The sequence below is a fragment of the Hemiscyllium ocellatum genome, chromosome 8 (assembly GCF_020745735.1).
Source record: "Hemiscyllium ocellatum isolate sHemOce1 chromosome 8, sHemOce1.pat.X.cur, whole genome shotgun sequence".
Classification (NCBI taxonomy): Eukaryota; Metazoa; Chordata; class Chondrichthyes; order Orectolobiformes; family Hemiscylliidae; genus Hemiscyllium; species Hemiscyllium ocellatum.
Genome location: NC_083408.1, coordinates 112,597,173 through 112,611,083, shown reverse-complemented (window position 1 = coordinate 112,611,083; position 13,911 = coordinate 112,597,173). Strand labels below are relative to the sequence as shown.

The 13,911-nt window shown below is 40.2% G+C and overlaps 1 protein-coding gene across 2 annotated transcripts in view; it reads left to right on the top strand.

Moving 5' to 3' along the window:
* Positions 1 to 13,911, top strand: part of dicer1 (dicer 1, ribonuclease type III) — a 179,553-nt gene that overhangs the window by 159,986 nt on the left and 5,656 nt on the right. Inside the window, exons 24-26 of one of the 2 annotated variants that reach the window (XM_060829478.1) lie at positions 1,725 to 1,880; positions 5,961 to 6,870; positions 9,902 to 10,170. In XM_060829478.1, the coding sequence (XP_060685461.1) occupies positions 1,725 to 1,880; positions 5,961 to 6,870; positions 9,902 to 10,170 (1,335 nt within the window). Of the gene's footprint in view, positions 1 to 1,724; positions 1,881 to 5,960; positions 6,871 to 9,901; positions 10,171 to 13,911 lie in introns of those variants that run through there. The other variant, XM_060829479.1, reaches the window with a different exon arrangement.

Genomic DNA, 13,911 nt, shown 5'->3' with positions numbered 1-13,911 from the left:
AATCTATCAATCTCTGCCTTGAAGACATTTAGCGTCCCGGCCTCCACTGCACTCTGCGACAGTGAATTCCACAGGCACACCACTCTCTGGCTGAAGAAATGTCTCAACATTTCTGTTCTGAATTGACCCCCTCTAATTTTAAGGCTGTGTCCACGGGTCCTAGTCTCCTCGCCTAACGGAAAAAGTTTCCTAGTGTCCACCCTTTCCAAGCCATGTATTATCTTGTAAGTTTCTATTGAGTCTCCCCTTAATCTTCTAAACTCCAATGAAAACAATCCCAGGATCCTCAGCCGTTCCTCATATGTTAGACCAACCATTCCAGGGATCATCTGTGTGAATCTCAGCTGGACACGTTCCAGTGCCAGTATGTCCTTCCTGAGGTGTGGGGACCAAAACTGGACACAGTACTCCAAATGGGGCCTGACCAGAGCTTTATAAAGTCTCAGTAGCACAACGGTGCTTTTATATTCCAACCCTCTTGAGATAAGTGACAACATTGCATTCGCTTTCTTAATCACAGACTCAACCTGCATGTTTACCTTTAGAGAATCCTCGACTAACATTCCCAGATCCCTTTGTACTTTGGCTTTACGAATTTTCTCACTGTTTAGAAAGTAAAGTTTCTAATGTCTTTAAGACAGAGATAGGTTCTTGATTAGTGAGGGGATCAAGGCTTATGTGGAGAAAGCAGAAGAATGGGGTTGAGAAACAAATTAGCCAAGATCAAACAGTGGACCAGATTTGATGTACCAATGGCCTATTTCTGTTCCTTCAGGAATATCTACCCTCCTCATTTGTTTGACTTTGCAGCATCACAGTTCTACTTTTTCCAATTTACAATTGATCCAAACTTCTCATTTTTATTGAATCTAATTCATGAACGCGCTTACAGATTAACGCAACTACTGTATGTTATTGAAGGAAGTCTTCCTGTAAGCTTTTCCCTCTGTGCCCTCAGATCTCTAATCTACAGCATGATCACTCTTTCTCACATCCTTTGTATTTGTCCCTACTCTCTGTACTGAACCTGCAATGTTTATTTAGATTGCCGATTAGTGAAGAATGGTTGTGAAATATCAAGGGACTCTCATTCACCTATAGAGTATATAGCGTGGAAGCAAATTAAACTGATGTATCAGTCAGTCACCTGACATCAGAATTTTGGAAATCACTCCAGAATGTCTTGAGTTACTGTTCTGCGTTGTAAAGAGCAATAAGATAGCTATCCAACAATTTCACAGATTATAGCAATATCATAAACACCACTTGATATTGTTTGTGCTGGTAAGTAAGTATCGTCCTAAGTATGACACAAGACAAAACTGAAAGGCCAGACAAAGCTCAGCATCTCCCTTCAGAGGGCTGCTCTGAAAATATGTATAATTTTTCCAAAATCAAGTTTGTGACCCTTGGCTTTTAATTTGGTAGAGTTGCTTAAAGCTGGCATTTAGAAACAACTTCAAGCATTGAGATAGTATACAAATCCTACTAAACTGTTTGCAGCAGATTATTGGAAAATACTCATGGAATTGACTTTTGAGTCATGGATACAATTATTAATTAAGTCTTAATTTATAGCTATATAATAAACAGTATTCCTGTGTCTTCAAGATGCACTAGTTGGAAGATGTTGTATTTCTGTTTGTAGCAGAGATGGTTTCTTGCTGGTTTTTTGCTCTGATTGAAGATCTATCAATATCTATCAATTTATTTCATTTATTCAGGTCAGCAACTGTAATCTCTATCGTCTTGGAAAGAAGAAAGGACTTCCCAGTCGGATGGTTGTCTCAATATTTGACCCACCAGTGAATTGGCTTCCTCCTGGCTACGTGGTAAATCAAGACAGATGCATTATGGACAAGAGTGAAGTGAAGGACATGGTATGTGTAAGCTAGTTGAGATAGGGAGAGATGGGTAAGGTTTATTTACAATGAAAGGACAAATGCTGGAATAGAGGGCTCCCAGTTTCTTTCGTGGAATTTAAAATAACATTTTCCATACCAACTTTGTAAAACCTGGCTGAAATCGCTGCACCAGTGCCTGAATTCACCATGGACAATAAATATTCTGTTGCTGAGCAACATGTTGGCAGTGTCTGCATCTGCAAGTTCCAGAGCTTGCTTTTGATTGCTCATAGCTTTTGGGATGTTTTGTCTTCAAACTGTGTAAGTGTGGAAGATATTAGTTCTCAAGCATATTGTGTCGAGAAGAATGATTGATTGTGCATGCAGTTTGTTTCCAGTGCAGGTTTCTGTGCTGTGCAAGCATGGAATAAACTAACTACTTTGTTTCTCTTTAACTTTTCCTACAATATGTGAGGTACAGTCTGGGTTATTTCTGAGACTACTTGATTTCAACTCCTAGCATAGGATAGGAGATTAAGGTCAAAGGACAAGACGCTTGATTAGATAGTCAAGCCTTCATCTAATTGCTATTAGCAAGGAAAAGTGTTGAGTCCTCCAGTGAAATCGGTGGAGATATCAAGAAAAGAAAGGAATATATTATTTAATTTTGACTTTTTTTTACAAGTTTCTAGCTGTATATGTTAAAGAAAACTCAACAATGAGCAGTGTCAGTCATTTGAGAGAGATTTTGTAACTTCCAAATGTATGATTCATGAAGGAAGTAAGTCTATGAGAAAGACAAAATATTCATTGATAACTAAAGAAGTTGTGGATTGTATCAAATTGAAAGAAAAGATGCACAGTGCTGCAAATATTAGAGGTAGGTCTGAGACGGAGATGGGGAAATTTTAGAAACAAGCAAAGGATAATTTTTAAAACAAAATACAATAGGGAGAAATTAGAATATGATAGTAAATCGCAAGAGATAGAAAGACAATAAGAACTTATACAATTATATTAAAAGTAGCTAAAGTGAATGTTGGTCCCTTAGAAAATATGGAGAATTGACATTGGAAAACTAGGAAATAGCAGAAACTTTAAGCAGGTATTCTTGATCTGTCTTTAGGATAATAAGCACCAAAAACATCACAATAAGGAGAAATCATGGGGCAAAAAGAAGGGATGAACTTATTACTATCGTTGTCACTTAGGTATATCAATGATGAACAAAGCATTGGCTGGCTAACAGAAAACAGCATGAGAAAAGTTATTTCCGGGTTGGCAAACTGTAATTAGAGGAGCACCACAGAGATTAGTGCTGGTACCTAAACACACTCTGACCTGTGCTGATGATTTGGATGAAGGGCCAACTGTATTGAAGTCATCTTTGCTAATGATGCAAAGATGGAAAGGAAGGCTAGTTATGAGGATGTCAAAAATATATGTTAAGTGAATGGGCTGTAATTTGACAAATGGAGTATAATATGAGTAATGAGATGGTCCATTTTGGAGGAATAGAAAATCGGAATATTATTTCAATTGATATGAGAATTGCAAAGTGTGTCAATGCAGAGGATTTGGCTTCATCGTGCCTGAATTACAAAACATTAGCATGCAAGTGCAGCAAATAATTTGTAAGGCATGTGAAATGTAGAGCTTTTTGCAAAACTGATGAAATATAAAAGTAGGGGAGTCTTGACGCAGCTATACATAAAAATGGTGAGACTGCAACTGGGTACAGTTTTGGACCATTTATTTAAGGATCAGATAAATTGGAAATAGGCCACATAAAATTCATTAGGTCGATTTCTAGGATACTCCTGTTGCCTTTTTGATTTAGGCCAATACTCATTGCAGCTTAGACGAATGAAAGGTAATCTTCTTAAAATATATTCTGAAGAGACTTAACAAGGTAGGTGTTGAGAGAATGCTTCCCTTTATTGGAGGAATCTAGAGCTGGAGTATAGTTTGAGTGAAAGGTCTCCCATTTAAGACACTGAGGAGGAATTTCTGCTTCTTGATGAGTTGTAATCTTTGTAATTCTCTTCCCTGGCGAGCAGTGGAGATTAGGTCATCAGTGGAATGGGTGTGGGAGTAGGCAGGAAAGTAGAGTTGAGGTCTAAATTCAATTTCCTGTAATCTTGTTGCATTTGACTCATGGGACCAACTTTCCTATTTCTTTTTTTGAAGAATGATGATAAACGGTGAATATAATATCTACCTTTGAACTAGTAATGAATGGCTTCTTGGATATTTTGTGCAAATTTACTGTCTTCTCCCACTCAGAACTAAGCTGCCAATCTTCTACTCCACCCTCATCAACTTATAATTTATGTAATCCCCTTAATGTAGCAAAATGTCCCAAAGTACTGGATATCTTTAGGAATTCTCCATTCTCTACAATGCATGATCTCCAATGCAGTTTAAGGATTCACTCATGTCTGTGCCATTATAACTCATCTCAAATCCACAGTTGCCTTATATTATTTACCACTTGCCCAACAACTCCCTGATTTGTCCCTATCTAGCGGAATAAATTGAAATCCTTGATTTACAAAGCTTCTCACAACTTCATTCCACTGCCGTCACATACTCACTTACTGTTGTTCTGCACTCCACCCGTCTACTGGTATCAGCCTTCATCAACCTTGGAAGTATCACACTCCATCTTGAAAATCCCTTCCTCTTTTACATTTGTCATCTCTTAAAAACCTGAAAATCTCTAACTGTTTTTGTTCACTACTTAATTCCAACTTTCACTTTTTCTTCATGTGTGAAATGTTTGGTTACTTTACTTCTCTAATGAGTTATGTGAATATAAATTACTGAGTCTGCAACCTTTTTGTATTACTCCAATTTCATGAAATGTGCAGAAGATATTTCCGATAAACATATTTTATTATTTATTTGTATATCTGAGGTCAGTCACTTCAGGAACCAATTTACTGCACACCCTGACTCATGCTATAGAATAAACAACTGTTGACTCATTATGTCCTTATGTTATAGAACAGTAGTTCGATCACCCAGATTAGGAATACATCTCGTGTGTGTATGTATGGTACAAGCAGATTTAATGCTAGTTTATGAAAGAATTGAATGATTATCTCAAGGTGAAGGCATTTGCAATACTGTTGAGAAAAGGCAAGGGAATGGGACTTGCCAAGTAGCTGTCAGAATGGGCCATCAGTGAATTGACCAGCTGAATGATCTGTTTGGGTGTTGTATTCATTTCATAAATGCATAAGAGGCTTTTGATCTCTGAACTGAGATTGATCCTAACAGACTTGGTCCCAACAGCATGTTGGTGATAGAGTCATACAGCATGGAAACAGACTGTTCAGTCCAACTAGTCGGTGCCGAACATAATCCCAAAATAAACCTGCCTGCTCCTGGCCCATATCCCTCCAAACCTTTCCTTCATGTAAATGTTGTAATTGTACCAGCATCCACCACTTCCTCAGGAAGTTTATTCCACACGTGAACCACCTTCTGTGTAAAACAAAAAAAATTGCCTCATGTCTTTTTAAAATTTCTCTCCTCTCGCCTTAAAAATGTACCCCCTTGTCTTGAAATCCCCCATCCTAAGGAAAAGACAATGAGCATTAACTGTATCCATGCCTCATTATTTTATAAAGTTCCATCAGATCACCCCTCAACCTCCTACACTCCAATGGGAAGTCCCAGCCTATCAAGTTTTTCTTGATCTTGAGGTATGGAATATGAATGTTGTGGTGGGGAAGTGAACAAATGCAGACAAAAGGGCAGGACATTTAGCTTTGAGTGGTTTTATTTCATCCTTCTCTCACCCAGACCCCCAAATGGGCCTTGGTTGTCTGTGTGGCTTCTGATAATCATTAAGCCACATTCAATTGCAGTGGCTTCAGGGGCATTTGTATCATTAATAAGTCAATTGTTGACATGCTGTTGGGAATCCTGTTCCATCTGCCAACTTTTTGGTATCAGGAGAGTGACATGGATCTCTCCCATGATTAAGTGGACCCAGTCATCAAGATTCTTGTAATGATTGCATGCAAGTCCAGGCTGCACAAAATCGAAACTCGGGGCATTATGAAGAGACGATGCACAATGTCTAATCTTGAAATTTTCTTTTAGACAGAAACCGATCAAGTGGCTAATGGTGATTCTTATTTGGATGATGACGATGAGGAGGAGGAGGAAGAGGAGGACGATGACCCTGATTTCCGTGAAGATTTGATGTGGAGGGCACAGAAGGAGGAAGCAGAATATGATGATGACTTCTCCGAGTATGATCAGGAGCACATTAAATTCATCGACAATATGCTTATGGGCTCTGGGGCTTTTGGAAAAAAGATCTCTCTTCCTGCTTTCCCTCCCAATGATGCAAGCTACGAGTGGAAACCTCCCAAAAAATCTGCATCAGGAAATGGTCATTCCTCCTCCGATTGTGATGAATTTGACTACAGCTCCTGGGACGCTATGTGCTACCTTGACCCTAGTAAGGCTACAGATGAAGATGATTTTGTTGTGGGATTCTGGAACCCATCTGAAGAGAATGGCGGTGTTGATACTGGCAAGCAGTCCATCTCTTATGACTTGCACACTGAGCAGTGCATAGCAGATAAGAGCATTGCTGATTGCGTAGAGGCTTTGTTGGGCTGCTACTTAACTAGCTGTGGTGAAAGAGCTGCCCAGCTATTTCTCTGCTCGTTGGGTTTGAAAGTCCTCCCAGCTGAAGAAAAGCTTGTCAACAAAAAGATTCTACCTGAGGAACAGAGCGCCTTTGATCTAAACTCTCAGACAGGCACTGAAACTCCTCTTCTTTCATCCACTTTGAAATCCCCTTCTTGCAAAGACCTAGAATATGGACATCTTCAGATTCCTCCTAGATGTATGTTCGATCACCCAGATGCTGATAGGACCCTGGGCCATTTAATATCAGGCTATGAAAACTTTGAGAAGAAAATAAACTATAGGTTCAAGAACAAGGCGTATCTTTTACAGGCATTTACCCATGCCTCCTACCACTACAATACAATCACAGGTAAAGCCCTGCCAATTCCTGTAGGCAACAATAAATGCTTAATGTAGTCAGCTGGTCTGCCAGTATTTGTAGAGAAAGAGAGTACATTTCAGGGTCTTACTTTGTCACAGGAGACTGTCAGAAGGACTGTGAAATAGAGTTGGAATTAGTGGTGGTTTGCTGTTGGATTTGTGATCTGAGAGTTTTATTTTCATTGGTTAGGCATAAGAAAATCAATGGAGTACCTGGGTCATTGGCAATAGAGATTGTATTGTAGGTGACTGAAATTTTTAGAGTCAGAAGAAAGGTATTGCTGAAATTAGATGATTAGGAAAACAGTAACTAAACAGCATAAACAGTTTTGAGAATGACCTTTAAAGGGAAATTACAGGTAATGTGGCCATTTTGATGGGTAGCATGAGCAAATTGAAGATCATCTTGGGTTGAGGTAATAATTTCATTTGAGTTCATGCAAATTATAATTTGGTCTGAACAAACACCAGAAGAATTGGGTATTAGAATCCGTGAGGTGCATGATTATTTTGTTTTAAGGCTGTTTCAATGGTAGAATGCCTTGGTTTATCCAACCAACCTGCATGTACAAATGTCCTTCAAGGAAGGAGTTCCTTAGAGTATTGTCTTAGGCCCAGTTATCTTCAACTACTTCTTCATTAATGACCTTCCATCCTCCGTAAGGATAGAAGTGGGGATGTTCATTGATGATTGCATAATATTCGCCATTCACAACTCCTCAGATACTATTGTCCATGTCAAAAATCCAGGTTTGGGGTAACAAGTGGTAACATTTGCACCTCACAAATGCCAGTCAATGACCATCTCTTAAGAGACAATTTGACCACTGTCCCTTGGCATTTATTGACATTACCATCACTCAGTCCCCCACTGTCAACATCCTCGGGATTACCATTTACCAGAAAATGATCTAGGGTAGCTATGTAAATACAGTGATTACAAGAGCAGGTTAGAAGTGAGGAATGATATAGCAAGTAACACGCCACCTTACTCCCTAAAGCCTGTCCATCATCTACAAGGGCAGGTAAGGAATGTGATGGAATACTCCCCATTTGCCTGAATGAGTGCAGTTCCAACGACACTTGAGAAGCTTGACAGGCAGCCCCCTTGATTGTTTGTGGCTGTGCTGCCATTCATTGACTCCACAACTAATCCTCAGTAGCAGCAGTGTTACTATATACAAAATGCCCTGCAAAATTTCACCAAAGATCTTCAGATAGCACCACCACCATCTAGAACAACAAAGGCAGCAGATACAGGAGAACAACACCACCTGCAAGTTCACCTCCAAGACCATGACCACCCTGTCTTGAATATATATTGCTGTTCCTTCAGTGTCATTGGGTTGAAAACCTAGAATTCCCTCCCTGATGGCATATTGTGTTTAACTAAAGCACACGGACTGCAGCAGTTCAAGAAGGCAGCTGATCTAGATCCCTCGAGGGCAACTAGGGATAAACAATAAGTTCTGGCCCAGCCAGCAATGTCCATGTCCTATGTGTATTAAATAAAAAGAATCCTCCTTCCTACCCTGATATGCCTCCATGAGAATCCAAACCCCCACAAGTGCGGTTGACTCTTAACTGAAATATCCATGGAAGCCATTTTGTGCTGGATTGAAAAATGTAAAACTGACTCCATGCCCATGTCTGAAGATGTGGAGTTGCCCATGTTGGATTGGGTGCAAAAAGTCCAAAATCAGATGACACCAGGTTATAGTCCAACAAGCTTATTTGATAGCTCTTGGAGCATAGCCTCTTTGTCAGTTGAAGTGAAAGTGAAGCACACAGAATACAGAATTTATAGGCAGGGAGATCAAAAGATCATCAAGTGGTGTGAGTAAAGTGTCCACAGCTGAATAACAAGTGAAGGGATAACGTTTATTCCGATTAAATGAGGCTGAGAAATAGTTACAAAAATTGAGAAAACATGATGCTGGAAACAAACCAGCTGACTGAAATATGACATGGAGCAAAACCAGGAGATGCTGGAAAAGCCCAGCAGGGTTTGCTGGGGGTGCTCAGTGGGTCTGGTGAGATCTGTGGAAAAAAAATCAGAGTTAACATTTCTGGTCCGGTGACCTTTCCTCTAGTTTTTTTTCACAGATGCTGCTGGACCTTCTGGGTTTTTCCAGCTGCTTCTGATTTTGTTCCATGTTATTCCAGTCTTTGGGTGTGTCTCCAGCACCACCTTACTTTTTACTTTTTTGTAATTATCTCCCTGCCTCATTTAATTGGATTAAAGGTCATCAGTTAGCTTGTTATTCAGCTGTTGACACTTTACTCTCACTGTCTAGCACTCTTGGTCACCTGCAGAGACTTATTATTCGACAATCCATTCGCACCAGTTGTATGATTTCTTTTGATTTCTGACCTTGATTTCTCTGCTCATGTATTCTGTATGCTGCTTTCTCACTTCACCTGACAAAGGGGCCACACTCCAAAAGCTTGTAATTTCAAATAAACTTGTTGGATTATAGAGTCAGCACGGAAACAAACAACCCATCCATGCTGACCAGATATCCCAACCCAATCTAGCCCCACCTGCCAGCAACCTGGTGTCATGTAATTTCTGACCATGTCTCAAGAACAACAATTGAAATCAGCAGGCAGGTGTCTTATTCATGGAAGTGAGTTCTGAAACTGTAGAAGGTCAGTTGTATGAGAATAGTTGAAGTGAGAATTTGGACTCATGGCTAAAGTCATTGCTAAGTTACTGAAAGTTTATTACCCCACCATGTATTAATGACGTTACAGAGAAATATTTGTTGACTTGTGTCTGCAGAAAACCTATTGGACAAATAACCACTTTTTAATTGAGGGTGAAGAAGGAAGCACTTAAGATTTTAACTGTCATTGTGTGTGAATTTTAAAATTGGCATTTTAGTTCCAATTTTGTACATCAGAAAAGTAGCAGGAAACTTTTCCTACAATAGAAATCCAAGCAAGATCCAATGGACTTTTCCCAAACAATTTATGAATGACTATTTTAGAATAATTTTTTAAAACTTTTTTTGTAGATTGTTACCAGCGGTTGGAATTCCTTGGAGATGCAATTTTGGACTACCTCATAACCAAGCACCTTTACGAAGATCCCCGGCAGCATTCTCCTGGAGTGTTGACTGACCTGCGCTCTGCTCTTGTGAACAACACCATCTTTGCTTCTTTAGCTGTGAAGTATGACTATCACAAATACTTCAAAGCCATCTCACCTGAGTTGTTCCATGTTATAGATGACTTTGTTCAGTTCCAGTTAGAAAAGAATGAGATGCAAGGAATGGACTCTGAGGTTAGTCTCTGCATTTTGATCTTCCACTAACCTGTTAAAGAGAGCTACAACCCCATAAGAGGGTCTGGTTTGAGGGATACTCAGAACTGCACGTTGGAGCAATCACCTCATTCCAATTCTGAGGAAGGGTCACTCAACCTGGAATGTTAACTCTGATGTCTGTCCACACATGCTGCCAGACCTGCTGAGCTTTCCCAGCAATTTCATTCCCTACTCTAATACATTACGGAATGTACTTCCACTTTGGGCAATTCTCTGCCACAAATCATTCTTATCTCTCAGTATCTAATTTTATCTCTTCTCTCCTTTAATTGGTTCTGTGAAGTTGCATATTAAATTCATATGCATATACTGCCTTGTTGATCAGTAGTTTAATATTTAGCTTATAATCTTCATAATGTTTAAAGTCCTTATAGCGCCAGAGACCCGGGTTCAATTCCCGCCTCAGGCGACTGACTGTGTGGAGTTTGCACGTTCTTCCCTTGTCTGCATGGGTTTTCTCCGGGTGCTCCGGTTTCCTCCCACAGTCCAAAAATGTGCGGGTCGGGTGAATTAGCCATGCTAAATTGCCCGTAGTGTTAGGTGAAAGGGTAAATGTAGGGGTGTGGGTGGGTTTCGCTTCGGGGGTTGATGTGGACTTGTTGGGCCGAAAGGCCTGTTTCCTCACAGTAAGTAATCCGATCTAATCTAATCCTTTCTCAACTTCAATGAAAAAAGTCCTGCCTTCTCAAGTCTTGCCTTTATAACTAACTGCCCAGCATTATCCACATTACTCAAGAGAATATATTCGCTTTCCAGTTTGCATTGTTATAAGAAAACTTCTCAGCATCCTTCATTGAAGTATTACAGTAAGAAACATGCACTTAAAGGCAAATGCAGTTGAAGTTGGGGTAGCCCCCAGATTTAACAAAGACCTTAAAAGGAGGGTTAAACAAAAGGGTAGAGGTGTGGAGAGGGCAATTTAAGTCTATCTCTTGTTTCTCCTCTCATTCAACTACACACTAGAGACCGAAGTGAGAGGATCAAATGGTGTAAGTAGTCCAGAGGTTCACAAGAATGATATATGGGATGAAGGGCTTATCATATGAGGAGCGGTTGAGGACTCTGGGTCTGTACTCAGAGTTTAGGAGCGTAAGGAGCAATCTGATTGAAACTTAGAAAATACTGAGAAGCCTGGATAGAGTGAATGTAGAGAACATGTTTCCACTTGTAGGAGAGACTAGGATCTGAGGGCCCAGCGCCCTGAGAGTCCCTATGAGATGTGAGAATTGAGATGATGAGGAATTTCTTCCGTCAAAGGGTGGTAAATCTTTAGAACTCATTGCTGCAGGGGGCTGTGTAGGCCAAGTCATTGAATGTATTGACAACAATGATAGGTTCTTGATTAGTATAGGGATCAGGGGTTACAGGAAGAAGGCAGGTGAAAGGAGTTGAGAAACATCAGCCATGGTCAAATGGCAGAGCCGACTGGATGGGCCAAATGGTCTAATTCTGCTCTTTTCTCTTATGGCATGGTAGTAAAGATTGCAAGAAAATGTTGGAGTGAAACCAGGAAGGAATTTAAAGTGACAGTAGATTGCTAGAAATCCAGACTCCATTAACAGACATGATCACATCCTGTCACAGTGGTTAGGGGAATTCAAGTTTACTTAATTAATAAAATCTGGAATAAAGTTCTAGTCTTAATTTCTAATGACCATGAGTTTGTTTTTTTTAAATGACAATCTGGTAATGTGGTTCACTAATGTCTTGCAGGTGATGAAATCTGCCAAGTTGACCAGGCCTGGTGTGTTGACAACAGACCCACAGCAATTTATTTCATTCCTGACTGCCCTCTGAATGGCTTAGTAAGGCATTTCATTTGTACAAAGTTGCTGCAGGTCTCAGACTGTGTCTGGTTGCACCAGATAGCTAGCAACAAATTGAGAATATGGTTCATTTCTACTTTCTTCAGGGCAATTAGGGATAGACAATAAATTGTAGGCATACCAACAAGCCTCTTCCCAAATGCAACTTTAAAAATATATAAAAATGATGTAGCCTTCAAATGTTGGCCATCCACACTCCAAAGTAGGTCAGTTTGTATTGCATAAAGGCAAAGTGGGATAAGATGTGGGCAACAAGATTTTAGCATGTAGGTTTACTTGCTGAGCTGGAAGGTTCACTTCCAGACGTCTTCAGTGGGCATCCGGGTGAAGATTGCTGATAATTCCTGCTTTCTATTTACGTGTTTGGGTTTGTCATGTCATTTCCTGTTCGTTTTTCTCAGGAGGTAGTGGGTGGGATCTAACTCGATGTGTTTATCGATAGAGTTCCGGTTGGAATGCCATCCTTCTAGGAATTCTCGTGCATGTCTCTATTTGGCTTGTCCTAGGATGGATATATTGTCCCAATTGAAGTGGTGTCCTTCCTTATCTGTATGTAAGACTACTAGTGAGAGAAGGTAATGTTGTTTTGTGGCTAGTTGGTGTTCATGTATCCTGGTGGCTAGTTTTCTACCTGTTTGTCCAATGTAGTGTTTGTTACAGTTCTTGCACAGTATTTTGTAAATGACATTAGTTTTGCTCATTGTCTGTACAGGGTCTTTGAAATTTATTAGCTGCTGTTTTAGTGTGTTGATTGGTTTTGTGGGCTGCCATGATGCCAAGGGGTCTGAGTATTCTGGTAGTCATTTTCGAGATGTCTTTGATGTAGGGGAGAGTGGCTAGGGTTTCTACATCAAAAGACATCTCTGAAATGACTGCCAGACTACTCAAACCCCTTGGTATCTTGGTCGCCCACAAACTCTCAAACACACTAAAACAGCAGCTAATGAACTTCAAAGACCCTATACAGACAACAAGCAAAACTAATGTCGTTCACAAAATACTGTGCAAGAACTGTAACAAACACTACATTGGACAACAGGAAGAAAACTAGCCACAAAACGACGTGACCCTCTCTCTCGCATCCCATACATACAGATAAGGAAGGACACCACTTCGACTGGGACAACACATCCATCCAAGGACAAGCCAAACAGACATGCACAAGAATTCCTAAAAGCATGGCATTTCAACTGGAACTCCATTAACAAATACATCGAGTTAGGCCCCATCTACATCCCCCTGAGAAAAAGAACATGAATTGACATTACAGCAGGAAATGACATCACCAGCCCAAACATATAAATAGAAAGCAGGAATTATCAGCAGTGCTTCGCCCAGAGACCCACTGAAGATGTTACCTAGTAGGGTGACGAAACGTCTGGAAATGAACCTTCCAGCTCAGCGAGCAAACTTACATCCAGAACCTCAACCTCGGCTACAAATCTTCTCAAAACTCGGTAACAAGGTTTTAGCTTAACTGGAGTTTATGCAGATGGATGCAACACAAATTCCCAGCTCGGCGAACAGAACCACAGCAACGAGCACTCTAGCTACAAATCTTCTCTCAAACTTTGGAGCATAGTAAGGCACCTAGCATCATGTCACAACAGTTTGTGGTTGAGACAAATGTTTGGCATTTTCCGCTTCATGTGACCTGGAGTAGACTCTTATAGCGATTTGAAGGGAGCACTCTATGATGAATAGCGAATACGTGCAACTTGGAGTAATTGACTTTATGCCTTCTAATTATGAGGAAGTCTAAGCATTTTCAGATATATGGTACATTTCATGACCACTGGAATTTCAAAACATGTTGCAGCCAGTAAAGTGCACTTAAAATGTGATTTCTTGTAATTTAGGAAACTCAGCAGCT